We start from the raw sequence: 18,351 nt of genomic DNA, 5'->3' as shown, positions 1-18,351 counted from the left end.
CCACTTCTGAATCTACGGTGTCCGGCTCGAGTTTGGGGTCGACACCTCAAGCGACCGCTCGGCAAAGCAGCTCACAGACGGTCAGCTCTGCGACCACGACCTCGTCAAGCACGTCTACGCCCAATTCCACGAGTCTCACCTCGATCTCCACTGCTTCGATTTCGATTCCTGCTGCGACAAACTCGGAAAACACGATCACGCCCGGCGCCACCCAGGTCTCCTCTTCTACGATTCCTACGGTATCTTCGACGAGCACGACAGCAACGACACAAGTGGGAATGCTACCATCAAGCAGCTCGAACGAAGGGGGTCCGAGCAGCAAGACGAATCACCCCTCGACTTCTCATCACGCCACAAAGACACGGTCGTCGTCGACGAAGCACAAAGTGAAACCCACTCGAACACACACGCACAAGGCCGATGCACACCACACGACCAAAAAGGAAACGCATCATGCCACTAAACTGAAATCCCATCATGCGACCAAAGATAAGACTCATCACACTGCCAAATCCAAAGCACACCATACGACCAAAGCCAAAGCGCATCGCACGACCAAAGAAAAAACTCGCCATACCACCAAAGCGAAAACCTCGCACACAGCCAAAGCTCAAGTGCACGGCACAACAAAGTCCAAAGCTTCTGAGTACATGACTCGCACCAAGCCAATGCGCACGCACACGCTCGTTGCAGCGACAAAGACACACGCGTCGCATACGTTGCATACCCACACACCTAAAACGACGGGCTATCATCATCCTGGCGGGAATAAAACGATCATCTCGGACCCCGTACCTGGGTCTGCATGGGAGAGGATTCGCAAGATCCTGTTGATTCCCTTGTGCACTCTGGACGTGCTGGCGTTCTTTGCTGGTATCGCATTGTACTTTGCCGCAACGTGGGGGTCGGGCGAAGGGTGGTTTGGGAGGCCGGTCCCTGGACCGGAAGCAGAAGCTCCACCGCATCCGCCAGGCAGGACTTTGGGAGAAGCACCCAGGGACCTCAACGAAAAGCTTGCGTTGGAAGCGAAGCAGCCCCTCGAGATGCAAAACAGGGGCGAAAATGGGCCGGAAACGAGCACCAAAACCCAGTGCAGAGTGCCGTCTTTGGACGATCCTTCTAAAGCAGCTTGATGCGATGAAGGCGGTCACAGTGTAATTTAATCATATCCAAGATGCTTGCTACTGTACTACGACTATGTCGCAATATGTGTGTGTGCGTGTGTGCGTGCGTGCGTGTGTGCTGGTGGGTTGTCATGTCCTTTACGCATGGCAAGAAAAAGAAAAGGGTTCCAAAAAAAACTGCCCCGTACTGGGCTCGAACCAGTGACCTTCTGTTGTAACAAACTCAGATAATTTCATGAGGCATCGTGTATTAGACAGATGCGATAATCCAACTACGCTAACGAGGCGAGATGTGCAGCCGAGCCAATAATGTATATAAGTTGCTGACTGCGTTTGCGTTCTAAGAGCTCAACCAAGTCTGTCGCGTCGATGCACGGCTGGCTGTGCCTGCTTGCCCCAGTAGTGGTGGTGGTGCAACTTCCGACTTGACTCGCACCTGATTGGTGGCAGTTATCCTGCATCAAAGGTTGAGGGCATTCTTGTGGTTAGTGAGGTGAAAGCTTGACAGGCTACAGCAAAATGTGCGGAATTTGGGTTGGGCGTCGGTGCAGGAGTGGATCCGTGCTCGGGGGATGAAGTCTGGAAGAGCGACGGATATTGACACGGCTCACGGATGCCTACAGCCACAGTACGACGAAGACAACAGTTGCATGCTGTAAGCTTGTCACACGTCCTGCGCCTGATGCCGGTTGTCGCCGGCGACTTTCGCTGTGGCTCGCCGCACGGGTTCGCGTCAATTGTCATAGGAGTTGGAGAGAAGATCCAAGCGGCGGTTCATCAATCGAAGCAGCCGTCGGGACCGTCGACAAAAAGGTATAATTTCGCGTTGGCGAGCCCTTGTTGTACCGTATGTAGTCGGCGGTGAAGTAGAAGAGGTGCGAGCTTCGCCAATGTTGCTCTGTTTGAGAGGTCAGAGTGCTGCCAGTTAGACGTCTTTATGATTGGACTTCTGTATGATTGGACCGACATGGCAAGGCGACTTCTTCGTTGGCAACCGCTTCATTCCTCTGATTCACCTCGAGCGAAGAAGAGCAAAAAAAGCAGAAGGACCGGAGAGTGTGTGAACATTTGCGAACAGGCGGAGTGAGGACATATAAACGCTCGGATCCCATCGAAGGGTCGTGCTTCGTTTCCTGCGCTCACTACCACATCCTTGGTTCACACCGTCCAAGCTGGTGCATCCGTGCTCACGAACCATTTCCCGCTCAGAGCTTTGCGAGAAGCAGATCAGTGCCCTTCCCTCGACACCAGCGCAATGCGCTCCGAATCCCTCACGACAGCCATACCCATTGTGCTCTGGACGCTCGCCTTAATTTGCATTTTCTTTTCAGTTCAGGTCCAACCTGCATCTTCTTCCGATATCACAAGCACTCCAGACGATGGCACCACCGGCCAAGCAGGAATTAAAGGCCGTGAAGAAGGCATCAGCCAAGAAAGGCTATCAAAGATGCTCCGAGATCTGAACATGCACAAGATGCGTGCAGAAAGAGATGCTCGAAATTTGGGTTCAAGGCGGTCGCCAAAGATGGTCGATAAGCGGTCTCCAGCACCGCTTATGATGGGCATGGGCGGTATGGGTGGGGGCGGGATTCCTGGACTCGGTAGCATGGGTGGTGGTGGTGGAATCTCCGGGCTGGGTGGTATGGGCGGTGGTGGTTCAGGCATGTCCGGGCTGGGCAGCATGCTCGGCGGTGGTGGTGGTGTTGGTGATTCCTCTGGTGCCAGCTCCGGCGGTGGTGGTGGTGATAGCAACCCCGCCTCGCCGGCTTCCTCGTCCGGCTCCGCAGGCTGTGCACCGCTCTATCTCATCTTTGCCCGCGGAACAGGCGAGATGCAAGGAACATTCGGCATTGTCGGACGACCGCTCTGCAACGGCCTGCAACAGCAAGTCTCGGGCACCCAATGCTACGATGTCGTGTACAGCTCGGACGCGGAATACATGTCTTCTCCGGGGACAGGCGCGCAAACGGCATCGGCATACATGGCGAGCATCGCCTCCCGGTGCCCTTCGACTAAATTTGTGCTGGGTGGATACTCGAAGGGCGCGATGGTGGTGCACTCGATCAAGGGTCAGCACATTGTGGGAGCCGTGACGTTTGGCGATCCGCTCAAGGGACAGGCGGTGCCGTCGACCAAGAACTGGAAGTGCTTCTGTGCGATGGGCGACCCGGTGTGCGAGAATGGGTTCAATTTTATGGCACATGTTTCATATGGGACGCAGGACGTGGGACAAGGGGTGCAGTTCTTGGTTCAGGCGTACAGATCGTCCTGTAGCGGCGGTGGCGCTGGTGGCGACGGCGTCGGGGGTGCTGCAGAAGCTACTGGACGTGGTGCTGCTGGACAGGGAGGAGAAACGTCCGCAGGTGCAGGGGCAGCCGGCACTGGTGGTTCAGCAGGCTCTGAATCAGGTGGTCTCGGCAGTCTGGGCGGCATTGGCGGCGGTATGGGTGGCCTCAGCGGTCTCAGCGGGCTGGGTGGTCTCGGAGGAGGAGGCCTAGGCGGTGGTGGCCTTGGAGGTCATGGCGGTCTCGGTGGTGGTAGCCTCCTGAACAAATTCGGAGGAGGAGAACCAGGAGGAATGGGTGGCCTCGGGGGTCTGGGACAAGGCATGGGCGGCCTGTCGAGCTTCGGACTCAAGAAACGCTCCAAACGTGGCCCGTCTTCACACTCTGACGGTCACCATGGTCACCACCACCACTACCACCGTCATGACCATGCTCAGCAACACGCTGCAGCCGCTTTTGAACCGTCTTCGCTGTGACTCCTGTCGCGTTCTTTAAAAGCTGTAGGTTGTGGGCTGGCCCGCACATACAGCCTCTGTAATCCAACCGTTTTCGATGCGCATGTTGTCGAAAGATGCAATTGCGTGTCAGAGAAGAAAAGCGAAAAGAACGACTCGAGTCATAGAGGAGGGCAAATGTACAGGGGTTAACGGGGGATCATAGGGGTCGGGGGAGAAGGATAAAGATAGTCCATATAGTCGAGATGCAATGTACTGGATGTACGAGGTGATCGTATGAATCCGGCAAGTGAATGCTACGAGGCTCGAGACGTTGAAATGCGGGCGTACGTTGGTAGAGGCGAATTGAGCGTGATTTTGCGGAGTGTACAGCTGTACCCTTACCTCGCTAGACGAACGGTCGCTTCGATTGCACCACTTGCCGAGCAGCCTGGGCTCGCAAAACGTTCGACGTTTCGATTAGAGGAGAACAGCGGCCGCCGCAACGACGGCGACACACATGAAAGTGGCGGAGGCGGCAGTGCCAGAGATGAGGTGAGAGTTGGAAAGCAACGAGAGAGCACCGCTGGAGGAACCCATGCCCGAACCCTGGTTGAGCGCGGCACCGGCGCCAGAGCTGTTGGCGTAACCGGGGATGGTGGTCAAAATGGTTCCTCGCGAGACCGAGGGAACAGGGATGACGGATGACGGCGGTGGGGTGTAGCCGGAAATGGTCTGGACGCCAGTGTAGGAAGAAGCGACGCCGGCACCACCACCAGCGGCGGCCTGACGCTTTTCGAGAGGAATGGGTGAAGGTGCAGCCGGAGCGAGCTGGTTTGCTGATGCCAGGGTGACGAGCGAGAGGATGAGCGCTACGAGCGCGAGAACGAATGAAGATGATCGCATGTTGAACTGCGGTATGAAGTTGAGCAGGACGAGGAAGAAGAGGATGATGATGATGATCGCGAGGAAAGGGTTGATGGTGCCAAGAAACCCTTTGGTCGAGTTTGTTGCAGTCGATCCAGTCAAGTTAGCCAGCAAACAGAGGCACTGGTCGACTGGAAATAATACACTCTGAAACTCAACTTTATGCGTGTTTGTGTGTGTGGTGTCTGTCCAAGTTGAGCTCAGCTGTGCCGATGCCGCCGTTGAGAAATTTGAAATCCAAGCTGCAATCGCGTCTGTTGCCATGCATTTCTCCCCTGAGCCTGCGAGACGAGGGGCACGAGAGCAGAGTCGGATTTCGACGTCCACCAAATTCACACAGCCCGAGAGCAACTGCAAGAAGATCGCCGATTTTCTGTTCAAATGCCGCCTTGTGGGAGGATATCTCGATCTCACATCTTATGCTGTACGAATACTCGGACGAAAAGAAGGGCGAAAAAGACTCGATCAGAAACAGAAAGAAAGAGAAGAAGCGGAGAAGCGAAGAAGAGAAAAAACTTGCTTGCCCACAGCCTTTGCTTCTCACCACATCGCTGCCATATATCACGCTCGCCTCCCGTGCACGTCCATTACATGGCTCTTTTGCGTCTGGCCGCCACCACTGCCACTCCGCTCGCTTTCAACAACACACGCATCACAGTTCTCGCCTCTACACGCACCCTCGCATCGTTCGGTCGACAAGCACCAACGCAAGTTCAAGCTCGATCTCAACAGGCAGCGCTCCGCCCCTTTTCCACCACTCTCCCCACCACAGCCAAATCACATAGAGTCAACAAGATGCCTCCCAAGAAGCAGGCTGTCGTCGAAAAGATCCGTCTGGGTCGTCCCTCGAATAACCTCAAGATGGGCATTGTCGGTTTGCCTAATGTTGGCAAATCCTCGCTCTTCAACGTCGTGGCCAAGTGCGATTTGGGTAAAGCCGCCAACTTCCCATACGCAACCATCGAGCCAGAAGAGGCCCGTGTGCCGGTGCCCGATGACAGATTCACCTGGTTGGTCTCCCAGTACAACCCCAAGTCCGAGGTGCCCGCCTTTCTCACCTGCATCGATATTGCCGGTCTCACCGCCGGTGCTTCCACCGGTGCTGGTCTCGGTAACGCTTTCTTGAGCAACGTCCGCAGCGTAGACGGAATTTTCCAGGTCGTTCGTGCGTTTGACGATGCAGAGGTCATCCACGTCGAGGGCGACGTCAACCCCATCCGTGATATGGAGATCATCTCGACCGAGTTGAGGTTGAAGGACATTGACTGGATCGAAAAGGCGCTTGACAACTCGAAGAAGAACGCCAGGAGTGCCGGTAACGTCAGTCTCGAGGACAAGAAGCGAAAAGAAGAGGTCGCCATCATCGAGAAGATCCTCAAGCACGTCCAAGAGGACAACAAGGACGTCCGCAAGGGCGACTGGAACAACAACGAGGTATGTATCCCCCGACCACCACTGCTACAGCTGCTGCTGCTGCTTTCCGCCGCCCTCCAAATGATGATAAAGAGTGCGCAACTTGAGACACTCGATAATTCTTTAACCCAGCTCGTCGATGGTCTATCAGCCAAAATGAGATAATTAGTAAACCAACTGATTCTTCGAAATGCAGAAGCAGCAGCAGCAGCAGTGATCTTTTCGCTGCGATCGAGACAAACACTCAACTGACGCTTGTTCTCCACTTGATTACCCGTCTCGCAGGTCGAAGTCATCAACAACCTCCAACTGCTCACCGCCAAGCCCGTCATCTACCTGGTCAACCTCTCGGAACGCGACTACGTCCGCAAGAAGAACAAGTGGCTCCCCAAGATCAAGGCCTGGATCGACGAGAACAACCCGGGCGATCTGCTCATTCCCTTCAGTGTCGCGCTCGAGGAGCGCCTGCTCCAACTTGGTTCCCCCGAAGCCGAGGCCGCCGAGCTCGCCACCTTGGGCGACAACATCACCGGTGCGCTCGGCAAGATCACAAAGGCAGGTTACGACGGCCTTGATCTCGTTCGATACTTTACTGCTGGTCCTGACGAGGTGCGAGCATGGACGTTCAGGAAAGGGTTGAAGGCTCCCGAGGCCGCAGGGATCATCCACACCGACTTCCAGAAGAAGTTTGTCTGCGGCGAGGTCTTTAGCATCGACGACATCAAGGAGCACGGCAGCGAGAACGGCGTCAAGGCTGCGGGCAAGTACAAGCAGGTCGGCCGAGAGTACAAGGTGCAGGACGGTGACATTTGCTATTGGAAGCACGGTTGAAGGCCATCCATCACACTTAGATCTTTGTCTCAATACCATCAGTATTCCCCCCTTTTGAACGTACGTCTGGGAAGTGATTTGCACCAGAACATCCACTTGAGCACGCACTCGCCCACTCTTGACCGCCTCTTCACACACACACGCCACACTTTTCCCATTCAAAACTAGTTGTTATTATTTCATACCCGACCCGCCGCTTACGAGGAAGGCAACCTCTTCTGGAGCTCCAAAAAGTTAGGAGTACCGGCACCCGTGACGGCGTCCCAACCGACCTCGGCAGGGAAGCCCGAGGTGTTGCAGCCGACGCTGCTACCCTGGGTGATGTCGTTGAGCGCGGGGGTTCCGAGCCACTTGGAGTAGATCAAGGGGTTCAAGAATCCGAGCGACGACTGGCCCTTGGAGATCCTGTAGTCGTTGAGCAGACCAATGATGGACGAGACGGCGGGGCACGAGGCGGACGTTCCATAGATGAGCTGGTCTTGGCCGTTGATGTCGATCACGTAGCGCGAGGCCTGCGCCGAGATATCCGGGTACGCACGGCCCGACGTGTTGTAGAGGCCCTTGTACTTGTCGCCGAGCGAGTCGACGTACTTGCTCACCACGGCCTTCTGATACTCAGGCTGCGGGAAGAGGTAGCTGAATCCACCGCCCGAGTAGAAGCCGGGCAGGTCGCCGTTGACCGCGATCTCGGGCGAAAAGTTCTGCGTGCCGCCCACCGTCGTCGCATACGGGCACGACGCGGGGAAGGCAGGCAAGAAGGTGCTCGTACCGTTGGCACTGAACGCGCCGTTGGACACACACGTGCCCTTGGCACCCACACCATTGTCGCCGGAAGAGTAGAGCGTCGAAACACCGCGCGCGCCCAAAGCCATGATGTAGTTGCACACGCGCTCCGCATACGCACGCGGCACCGTCTGCTCGTCATCGCCGTACGATGTCGACAGCACCTTGGGCAGATCGTCATCCGACAAGGACAGCAGGTAGTTGTACTGCAGCTCGTACGGCTCGTTGGTGTTGGTCTTGGTGTTCACGTCCGGCTGGAAGGGCGGCGATCCTTTGGTCGTGTAGTACGTGAACGGGATCGGATACGAGATACCACCCACCGTCTGAACGTCCAGGTTGGCCTCGGCTCCCGGGTCGCTCTGCGTGTTCTGACCACCGGCGATGCTCTCCACGGTGAAATTGTATCCCGCCGCAGCAGCCTCGGGGCGTTGCTGCGTCAGGAAGCCGGTAAAGTCGCTAAAGCTGGCGTACTGCTCCAAGAAACCCGAGATACCGATCTTGAACTTGTTGGCCGCTTGCGGAACGTAGTCGACCGTCTTGTAGAACGTACGCAGGCAGAGCGACGTGACGGCGCGCGAGTTGCAAGCGGCGGGAGTCCCGTCGACGGCGACATCGCTCAGCTTCTGGGAAGCGAACAGCGTGGCCTCGTCGAGCTTCTCGGTCAAGATTTGGGCGCCGGCAATGTTGCTGCCGTGAGCACGAGGAGCGGTGAACAGAGTGAGGGGACCGACGTAGTCGAGGTGCTCCGAAACATGCTCGGGAACGCTGTACTCTGCCGCCCTGATTGCGAGGGCGCCGCTGCGCTTGTGCTCGTACACGCCCAGGTCGGCGTTGAGCAGCTCCCTCGCCTGCCACGCGGGCACATGGACGGTGAACGTGTCCTTGGACGGAGAACGAGCGGCGAGGCTCTCGTCAATGTGGATGCCCGACTCGCGCAGCCACAGCTCCACCTCGTCGATGGTGCGCTTCTGCGGTTGGAGGTACTGGGAGACTTCATCGGCGGAGAGGTGACGACCATACAGTTCGTGGTCTGGGTCCGAGGTCTGGAGGAGCCTCTTTTCGAGCGAAGAGACGTCCGACTGCCTGAGCGCAAACCTGAGCGCAACAGGTTGGTGATCAGCAGCATCGGAGCGGCGAACCCAATCAGCAGGCACGTTGACCGATTCTTTGACAACGAGCTTGCTGCGACGAACTGCCGCCGCATCCGCCATCAAGGCGAGCGACGTAAAGGCAACCAGTGCCTTGATCGTGACCAACTTCATCCTGGGTGGTGGTGGTGGTAGCTAAGAGGGGGGAGCAGAACAAGGCGCTCAGAGGTGCACAAAGGCTTCCGCTATGTGAGGGAGGGGCAGGAGAGGTGGAGGTGAAGCAGGGTGCAGGAGAGGCGAGTCCAATGGATGAGATACGTCGGTTTATTTGGCCGTAGATGTGCGGTCAAGCTTATATATCTGTGCCGATTGGATATACCGACCACACTGCGAGGTGATACGCATACACTCAGCAGCAGCAGCAGCAGCAGCAGCAGCAGCGCTGGAGAAGCCGCACAGACCGTACAAATGACGAGCAGGACGACGCATTAGCAGCAAGAAAGAGGGGCGAGCAAGGCTGTCAGAACGGCAGTCGAAGCGATCTGTCGCCATCTCGATCGCTCTTAGCGAAGCTCTGAACCGCAACGGCAAGCGTCTAGCCGAATGCTGCCGTCGGAGGTGCGGCCGGTTGGAGGTGCGGCTGTGTGCTGCAGAAGACACGATCGAGAGCAAACCGGAAGACGACGAGCCGAAGGTGTCTTGTGGTTCAAGCTCACGAGGGGTTGCCAGGCGATTGCGCGATGGTTGTCTGTTTGTGTTGCCGAATCAAAAGCCTGCTGCAGAAGAGTCAGTCCTGATTCACTTGCAACTGGGCCGTTTGACAGATACAGTAGCTTCCCTCAGAGGAGGAAGAGGCAAGGAGCGGCTCAGGGTCTTCCATGATGCAAAAAGAGACTAATGCAGCTCGCTTATCAGGGGCTTTTCCGTGAGTGTGTGTGTATGCGCAAAAAGCTTAGGCGGAAGACAGAAAAGATTTGGGGATTCAAGACAATCTCGCGCTGCTCTTTTGGCCGCGGTGCGGTCTGAACAAAGACGACTAAGCGATGCAAAGCTTGGTCTAGCTCTCTTTCTCTTTGTTTCTCTCTGCGCGGTGAACCTTGCTCAAGAGTTGCTTGCATCTCTTTGGGTAGCGAATGTCTTATTCTCTCCCTGCAGATATTCTTCTGGTCGCGTGCCCTATCTGTGCAGGTAGAACTGCGAACGTTGCACGGCATCAATTGGCCGATCTAGTAATCTCGGCAAGTGGGTGCATTGGAAGAGATACGGACAGCGCCGGGTTTGCATGCCGTGGCATTGGCCCATGCACGCCTATCGTCTTGTGCACCAGGAGACACAGGGTTGTGGGGTAGCAGCGCGGGCGATGATTGGAGGGCATGAAAGCAGATCGACCAAGTCGGCACACTGACGTACTCTTTTTCTCGTTCGATGCCGTTCGACCTGCTCTGACACGGAGCATCGTCTGCCGCTGCGTCGGATTGTTTTAGCGCGACTCGCTTAGGCCAGATCGCAGCTGTCTCTGCTTCTGTAGCTAAGGGTCAAGTTTGGGTTCAAATTTTGCACCTCGGTCATCGGCTGACCCCATTTGAAAGGAGTCGAGCCACTCATTCACATGATACCGTGTGGGTTGCCCATGGAAGCTTCTTCTGGTTCTTGAGCTTGGATGCGGGCCACTTGCGAATGAATCGCGCGCATGAGAGGGGCCCGAGAGCACAGGGGAATGAGCTTCGCCAAAGTGGGATGGAAAGAAAGAGCATGGGGCCGGCGGTGCGGAGTGGAAGAATCGACAGAAGCAGTGCAGAGAAAGCGTTCATGCAAAGCGGGGGGGAGGGGTCTTGCTCGATAATGAAGCTAGCTGCTCGTCATCGTCGTCTAATCTATTTAATAATAGCACGCGGCCAAAGTCACGCTTTCTACGGACACGAGTCTTCCGAGTGCATCCAACACTCGCCATCGGTCTTGTCGGTCCGGCTATCTTGCTCATGCAGCGATAATGATGCCGGTCGATATCTCGGCATGACAAGATGGGAAGGTGTGCGCATGAACAAGAGAGGAGCAGCATGGATGAGCCGGGCAATGGAATCAAATTGTTAGACCGACGTTGTTTGTGGCAGGCTGATTCTCGGTGCTCTCATCGTCCGATTTGGCCTGCATCGACTCGGCTCGATCGTGAGCCTTGAGTCTTCTGAGATCGAAATATTTATAATTTCCCGTACTGTACAATCAAATGGTTTCAGAAATTGGACCCAAAAAAAGGGCCATGAAAAGAGGCTAAAAAATCAGATCCCAACGATGCCAAGGATGCCCTAGCTCAGCTTGATTTCTCGAGAGGCGATACGGCGGTGGTGGTGACTGACAGCAATCGCCGTTGCGACCGAAGTCTTGCTATTCGACAGCCAAAGACAATCAATCATCCGTTTCCCTTTGCCGTGGAAGCGGTATTGTTCCTTTGCTTCATTTTGAAAAGTCGTCCTTAGGGTCTAACCGGATCGGATCAAATGACATGCTTCAAGCCTCCGGGTGGCTTGGATGATGGATGCACATCGAGAGAGCTTGCTTTCTGCAGGACAACCGATCGACCGATCGATCGACCAATCGCATGATGGACGACGCTCGGTTAGTGCCTGCTGTCTTGGGTTTGTGACCACCAGGAACTTGCGTGCGCACATACTGTATCGTCGTGGCGGAGAGGCGGTTGACGAGCAAGCAAATTCAAAACAACCTCGGCCAAGAGTGTGTGCCATTTTGGCTCGGACAAAGAAATTCGATTTCCGACTCAACCGAGCGCGTGTCAAAGACTGCCAACCAAGCCAAGCTGTTCTCGCTCTTCTCGATCCAGGACAACGGCCGCGCAGTGTCTCGTACCTGTCTCTCTACACCCAAGCGTTTCATGCAGGATCGAGACCCACGCAGCACACAGTCCAAAGCGCTTGCTTGCTTGCTTGCCTATTTGAGACTCAAAAGGGGAACAAGGCAGCAAGCAACACCTGTGACCTGCATCGTTTCACTAACCCCATCCTCGTCAACCATGACAAGTTCGAATACTCGAACACAGCAACACGGGCAACGCTGCCTGGTTCAGTGCAACTCGGGACCGTCATCAGATGGTGTGCGTGTGCAGTAAGCAAAAGCACCACCACCTCCGACCTCGTTGAGCAACAACAAGAATTTACTGCCCAAATTCGGTCATGCCCACGCAGACCAGGTCTCACTTTTTCCCCAAGCACACTAGTCTGAGACCAACTTTTTTAGCTCGCGAGACAGGAATGACTGAGGTGGCGCTTGAAACGCAACCACAGAGCCGCATTCGCCGTGATCATCCATCCTTGTTCCCCTGCAACGGTCCATGGACCTAGAAACAAAGACAGACAGAAAGAAACTGAGAGCGCGCGTTGGTTGCAAAAAGTCTTGTGTTGTTGCAGTGTAGAATCTCGCTCGAGTTCGCAGGAAAAGCCAGTTGATGCAGCTCGGGTCTGCCTCGGCGACCTTTTTTCTTATGCTTCTTGCCATGTTTTCGCTCTCGGTTCATGCCGTCTTTCCCGTTCTTGTGTTTTCCCACCCTCCCACCTTGCCCTTTCTCAGCTGCTTCTTGACTCTCCGATGGCTGGGCGTTGCACAAACAGACCTGGGGCTCAATTAACACAGAGAAGCTTCTTGTCCCTAATCCACCTTGAATTCCAGCTCCGCTGCTCGGGTCGATGCTTCCAACGTGCACATGATGCCGATTCGAGATGCCATTTTCGGCCGCTCTCTTCTCTCTGCGGCTAGCTGACCTTCCTTGTTCAGCTGCTACCCGCCGCATGATCATCCACTAGTGGCTCGTCCCCGAGCTGAGACAGCCCTGCTTCTAGCTCGTACCATGTTCCGGTGTTTACCTTTGCGTTGGTGGCTGTTGTCGCCGTTGCTCCCTTGTGCTGCTGCAGGGCATCGCCTATGCTCTAGCAGCATTAGCACCGACCGGTCAGGAACATCATCACCCTCAACAACAGCAGCAGCAGCAGCAGCAGCAGCAGCAGCAACAGCATCGAACTAGGCGCGGGCAGACTCCGACCACTGTCAGTTTTGCAACTCCGCAGGTCTAGGAACTTAGTTCATACGCTCCTCCTCCTCCTCCTCGTTATCGTTCGGCCTTGAGTTCCCGCTGCTGATCCCCATGCCGTTAACTTGCCGCACCCCATCTCTCATGGATTGCTATACCTAGACCAAATCATTCGCCGGGTACTTGACCATATAAACGAGCGGACTTTTTCGTCTGGACCTCAATCCCCGCTCGGATCCCTTCTTTTTCACCTCCCTCTCTGTAGACACTTCTTTCGCATCTGGTCCCTAGTCTCACCTGGATCTGCTTCCCATCCACCATATCGATGAAGACCTTGGCCCTCGCTGCTTGTGCGGCGGCAGCAGTCGTGCTTGCTGCCACCGGCGTGCAAAGCGCTCCATTCCTCGACGACCAGGCACCGCTCATCCAGCCCCGCTACGTCTCTGGACTTACAGCACCCTCGGCCTACACCTACAGCTGGGCGGTGGATGGCTACCGTCTTGCCCTCGATACCCAGGGCATCAAGTCCTACCTCACCCGGTCGACCATTTCCAAAGATGCCACCCGCACCACGCAGAACCACGTCAACTCGTGCGTTGCCAGGTGCGAGAAGACGGCTTCCTGCGCTATGGCCCACCTGATCAAGTTTGTCAACTTCGCCGAGGGCAACGTCATCTGCGCCCTGTACAGTGCCACGGCGCCCAAGAGCGCTACCCAGTACACGACCGGGTTGTGGAACGGTCCTGGCACGGTCAAGTCGAGCTATGCGTTCACTAGGAATGCTGGTCAGGTGCGAGCTTCGACCACCAGCAAGTCCACCACGTCGACCAAGGCGTCTAGCTCAGCCTCTCCCTCTTCGACCTCAGGGAAAGCCTCGTATTCGGCCGCATACGACCAGTGGGTGTGGGTCGATGTGCCCGGCACCACGTGTGCCGACGGGAGTCAGACCGGTATGGCCGTCAACCTGCACTCTGGCTCGACCGAGCTTGTGATTGGCTACCAGGGGGGCGGATCGTGCTACGACTACCAGACCTGCTACGTCCAGAGGCGGGCGTACAACATGGCCAACGGGTTCAACAACGCGACGTTCTGGTCGCAGAACCAGCCGGATACGCTCAAGTGGTGGTTCCCCTTTGCGCGCGACAACCAGTACAACCCGTGGCAGACGGCCAACTATGCCTGGATCCCGTACTGCACGGGCGACTTCCATGCGGGGGACAATGTGGTGAAGTACAGCGGGGCCAGCACGACGACCTCGCACAAGGGCTGGAACAACGCAAAGCTGGATATGGCCAAGCTCAAGCAGATGCTGCCGGGGATCAAACGCGTCTGGAGCAGCGGCAGCAGCGCGGGCGCGTTTGCCAGTATCTTGCAGTACCAGAACACACAGGATGCGTTTGGCGTCCGTGTCGACCTGCTGGCGGATAGCGGAGAAACACCGCTGTCGCTCCTCGTACACCCGAGCCAGAACATCCAGGTCCCCAACAAGTCGCGCTGCCCCAACTGCGACGACAGCAACTTTGACTCGTACATTGTCGGTCTTGCCCAGGCTAATACCGGCTCGAGATTCGCGAGTATGAGCTGGTCCAACGATACGATCATCCCAGTGAACCAGGGCGTGTCGTTTGACGATTTCTCCAAGGAGCTCATCCGCCTGTTTAACCAGGAGAACAAAGAAACCACCAACGCGAGGAACTTTATGGTCCACGGAAGCGATCACATGTTGCTCTATACGACCCAGTACAACGCTGCCGATGGATACACTCAGGCCACGTTTTTGAACAAGTTCAAGACCGATGATCCGGGTTGGTCTTCTCACTAGAAGAGCACATACTGTACACCACATACATTCTGCTCTCGTAATATAGTACAGATACAGGACATTCCGTTTCGGAACACACAAACACACGCACACGAATGCAGCCTGCCTTGAATAGAAAACATGCCTGGATTGAAAGTTGCGCGCGTCTGCACTCACACCATGCCCACCCGTCCGCTCTCGGGCATCCCCAAGCTGGTCAGCGCACTCATCTTGCCCTGCGGCTCCACGACGACCTTTTCCAGCACCAGTCCGGGCTCCAGGGGCCACCATCTCAGTGTACGCTTCTGACCAGCCGCGGCGGTGTGATTGGTCTGCACCGTCGTGGTGACTTTGCGGATGTTGGCGCTGACGACGTTGCCCCAATCTGCCGAGTTGGTTCCGGGCGTGATGTTTTCCGGGACTGGTTTAACTTCGACACGCGAAGCTGGGTCGCTGTCGAGCTCGAGAGCGTAGCGGAGTGGGCGTTTGTCACGGTAGTTGAGGATCGGGCTGAGCCACAGGGTCACGTTGAACGACGATGCGTTGCAATTCGAGGGTGCGAGGAAGTCAAAGGCGAGGGAGGGGCCGTCGCCGGTGGGGATCGAGTCGGCTGTGGGTGGGAGCACGGTGACAGCTGAGCCGAGCAGGCCATAGCCGGGCAGGGGCTCGAGGTAGGTGTGGGTCGAGGTGGTGTTGCGAGCTGGTTCGACGATGGCATGTTCGGCGAGCATCGAGACGGCGCCGTCGGCTGATGACGCGACAAACGTACCCTTGGGAATCGAAGACGAAGACGACAGCGTACACGGGTCGACGGTGAGCGACACGGTGACATTGGTCGGCGCAGACATGCCCACGTACTGCTCGGCAGCCACGCTCGTCGTGTTGATGTACACCATGCCCGCGTGCATCTTCCTGCCAGCATCTATGCAGCTCACCGCATCGAATTGCGTCCAGTCGACCTGCACCGAGACCTCGACCTCATCGTCAAAGTTGCCTCCCGCATTGAATCCGCCATCACTGCGTCGTTCGAACCGCCTTGCTCCTTCCTTCCCCGTCACGTCGAGCATCGTCGCTCTTTCCATGTTTTGAAAGCTGCTGCTGCTGCTGCTGCTGTTGGAAGCAGAACTCGATCCCAGAGTGGTCAGACGATGCGAGACGTGAAGCCACGAGACGTTGGTAGTTGCGCTGAAGGCAAACGCATTCGAATCGCCCGCGCTGACCCACACCCTCCTGTGCTGGTTACCGTCGTACCTGCTCAGCGGCACCAAACTCGGGTCCGGGCAGTTGTAGCCGTCGGCACAGTTGTACTGGTTGTCGCCCGGCCAAGCACCCATGCTCCCGTCCACACTGACACGGATGTTGCTGCCAAGAGCGGTATTGGGCCAGGCCTCGTCCTCGACGTGAACGTAGGACAGAGGTGGGAGCATGTTGCGCATGGGCTGCTGCCAGTACTGGCTGCCCATGTGCGGCTGCGACATCATGTGCTGCCACTTGCCATTGCCCAGTGCGTGGTAGGAGGCGGTGAGTTCCTGATCGTGTTGGAAGAGCGAGCGTGCGAGGCGAGCCCAGTAGTTACCGGAGTTCTTGGCCTGCGTGCCTGCCAAGTTGTTGCGACCGACGGCGACGTACATCTTGTTCAGATTGGCACTCGCCAGCGTCGGATACGCAACCAGCTGGTAAAACGCATCCCAATTCTGCTTCCCTCTAAAGTACGGCATCAACTCGTCCTCCACCACCCGAACCAGCTCAGCCCACCGCGACAGCACCGCCTCCGCCTCGGCATGCTGCACAACACTCCACGTCGTCGCGTTCAACAGCTCCGGCTTGATGCGCGAGTTCAACCACGAGTAGCCGCGCACCACCTCGGCGGCCTTGAGATGCTCGTCGCCAGCTCCCGTGCCGAATGTCTTTGCGGCCCAGGTGTCGAGCCAGGTCGAGACATTGGCGGCGTGACGCAGCGCCGTATTGTCGTAAGCCATGTTGAGCGTGAAGTGGATGGGCACCTCGACGGGTTTGAGGTCGCCGACGTTGAGGATAAAGATCTCGGTTTGCTCGTTGAGAAAGGCGACATTCAGCTGTTCCCACGCGTTGATCAGGTTGACCGTGTTGAGCCACTTGTACGAGCGAGGCGGGCCGACGTAGCTGTGCAAGGCAAGAAGACCAAAGATCAGCAAGTTGTGTGGAAGCTGATAATCGACGTAGGGAGGGCAAACTTACTCTGCATGATAGTAAAGACCAGCACCGCCGGACCTGCTCTTCTTCTCCTGCTCCGTTGGGATCCTCCGGATAAATCCAAAGTTATCATCGGTCCACAACAGCGTGATGTCATCGGGAACCTGTAGCCCTTCATTGTAGTACGCCTGCACCTCTGTGTACAGACACATCATCATGGGCACGGTCACCTTGCTCGAGTTGGATGCATCGTCATGCGGCAGCAAGCTCTTCTGCTTGGCCATGATGGTCTCGAGCAGCTCGATGTTGGCTCCCTCGAGCGCCTTGTCGCCGTTGCCGCGCATGCTCATGGTATACATGGTGTCGAGGCCCTGTGCGCGTTCGACGCCGTACTTCCAGTAGGTCGTGATGTTTTCCTGGTTCTTGGTGTAGTCCCAGGGGCCGTGGTACCAGGTGTTCCACTCTGGTGTGTTGCGCGCCATGGGTTCTTGGTGTGATGTACCGTAGACGATGCCCATTCGATGGGCGAGACGCTGGTTGGGGCCTGCTGCGTCAGTGCCGTTCATGCCACTGCCGGGCAGGTCGGGCAGACCGGCAACTGCAAACGAGTCGGACCACATGGCCGGCCAGATCAAGTTGGCTTTGAGACGCAGCAGCAGTTCGAACACATGAGTGTACATGGCATCGTTGAACGACTGCGGTGCCGAGTGCGGTGGGAAGGGGCCCTTGAAGTGCGTACGCGCCCAATTGGTCAAGGCGGGCGCTTCGTCGTTCAGAAAGATGCCGCGGTACTTGACCAGTGGCGGACCGTGAGAGCAAGCGTTCGAACCAAACGAGGTATCTCCGGAGGAAGCAGGGCTGTAGTACACGGCAGAGTGCGACTCGGTGGGCTGTACGTCGGCAAACCACTTCCACGGACTAACCCCCAGCTCTTCGCTCAGCGTGTACAGCCCATACGCAGCCCCCCTCTTATCCGCCCCCATCACCACCAGCGCAGACCCGGACGCGAGGGACGACCAGCTCTCCCACTGGCCCTTGACGCGCTCGGCTTCTTTCGCCACGGCCGCATCCACCGACACGAGCTCGCGCAACAGGCTGGACGAATCCACACTGCCCACCACGATCACGCGTTCTTTGGCGTCCGCTTGCTGCTGCCGGATCGAGGCGGACGTGACGTTGCGAACGACAACGTTGCAGGATGGGACCATGTGCATTAGGTCCGAGGCAAAGCTCGAGGCGGCATGGTGGACCACTGACGAGTCGTCGCGAGAGGTGAGGATCTCGGTCGTCTCGCCTGCTTTGGCGATTAGGTAGCCATGTGAATCAGAAGTGGAGAGACAGTCTCGTTTGTTGTTGTTATTACCTCTGTTTGCTTGAGCGACGAAGCAGGAGGTCAAGCCGAGCACCAGTATGGTCCACAGGGATAACGACCGCATTGCGAAGCAGTTGAGGACCTT

General features: G+C 56.7%; 6 protein-coding genes across 6 annotated transcripts; 3 read left to right on the top strand and 3 right to left on the bottom strand.

Annotated features, from left to right (window-relative positions):
• Nucleotides 1–2,649: 2,649 nt before the first annotated feature.
• EX895_003617 (uncharacterized protein) lies at nucleotides 2,650–3,885 on the top strand (the record flags this gene model as incomplete). Its single annotated transcript, XM_029884215.1, has 1 exon — nucleotides 2,650–3,885. The coding sequence occupies one exon, from the start codon at nucleotides 2,650–2,652 to the stop codon at nucleotides 3,883–3,885; it is 1,236 nt and encodes a 411-aa protein (XP_029739588.1).
• Nucleotides 3,886–4,323: 438 nt separating this feature from the next.
• Nucleotides 4,324–4,749, bottom strand: EX895_003616 (uncharacterized protein; the record flags this gene model as incomplete). The annotated part of the gene is made up of 1 exon (XM_029884214.1): nucleotides 4,324–4,749. The coding sequence occupies one exon, from the start codon at nucleotides 4,747–4,749 to the stop codon at nucleotides 4,324–4,326; it is 426 nt and encodes a 141-aa protein (XP_029739587.1).
• Nucleotides 4,750–5,361: 612 nt separating this feature from the next.
• Nucleotides 5,362–7,014, top strand: EX895_003615 (uncharacterized protein; the record flags this gene model as incomplete). Its single annotated transcript, XM_029884213.1, has 2 exons — nucleotides 5,362–6,204; nucleotides 6,469–7,014. 2 exons carry the CDS (start codon nucleotides 5,362–5,364, stop codon nucleotides 7,012–7,014), a joined length of 1,389 nt encoding a protein of 462 aa, XP_029739586.1.
• A 197-nt stretch (nucleotides 7,015–7,211) lies between these two features.
• EX895_003614 (uncharacterized protein) lies at nucleotides 7,212–9,059 on the bottom strand (the record flags this gene model as incomplete). The annotated part of the gene is made up of 1 exon (XM_029884212.1): nucleotides 7,212–9,059. The coding sequence occupies one exon, from the start codon at nucleotides 9,057–9,059 to the stop codon at nucleotides 7,212–7,214; it is 1,848 nt and encodes a 615-aa protein (XP_029739585.1).
• A 4,187-nt stretch (nucleotides 9,060–13,246) lies between these two features.
• On the top strand, nucleotides 13,247–14,743 carry EX895_003613 (uncharacterized protein; the record flags this gene model as incomplete). The annotated part of the gene is made up of 1 exon (XM_029884211.1): nucleotides 13,247–14,743. One exon carries the CDS (start codon nucleotides 13,247–13,249, stop codon nucleotides 14,741–14,743), a length of 1,497 nt encoding a protein of 498 aa, XP_029739584.1.
• A 152-nt stretch (nucleotides 14,744–14,895) lies between these two features.
• Nucleotides 14,896–18,330, bottom strand: EX895_003612 (uncharacterized protein; the record flags this gene model as incomplete). Its single annotated transcript, XM_029884210.1, has 2 exons — nucleotides 14,896–16,864; nucleotides 16,940–18,330. The coding sequence occupies 2 exons, from the start codon at nucleotides 18,328–18,330 to the stop codon at nucleotides 14,896–14,898; spliced, it is 3,360 nt and encodes a 1,119-aa protein (XP_029739583.1).
• Between the last annotated feature and the right edge of the window lie 21 nt (nucleotides 18,331–18,351).

Source organism: Sporisorium graminicola, chromosome SGRAM_21, assembly GCF_005498985.1.
Source record: "Sporisorium graminicola strain CBS 10092 chromosome SGRAM_21, whole genome shotgun sequence".
Lineage (NCBI taxonomy): Eukaryota > Fungi > Basidiomycota > Ustilaginomycetes > Ustilaginales > Ustilaginaceae > Sporisorium > Sporisorium graminicola.
The sequence above is the reverse complement of the archived record's forward strand: the minus strand, read 5'-3'. Positions and strand labels throughout refer to the sequence as shown.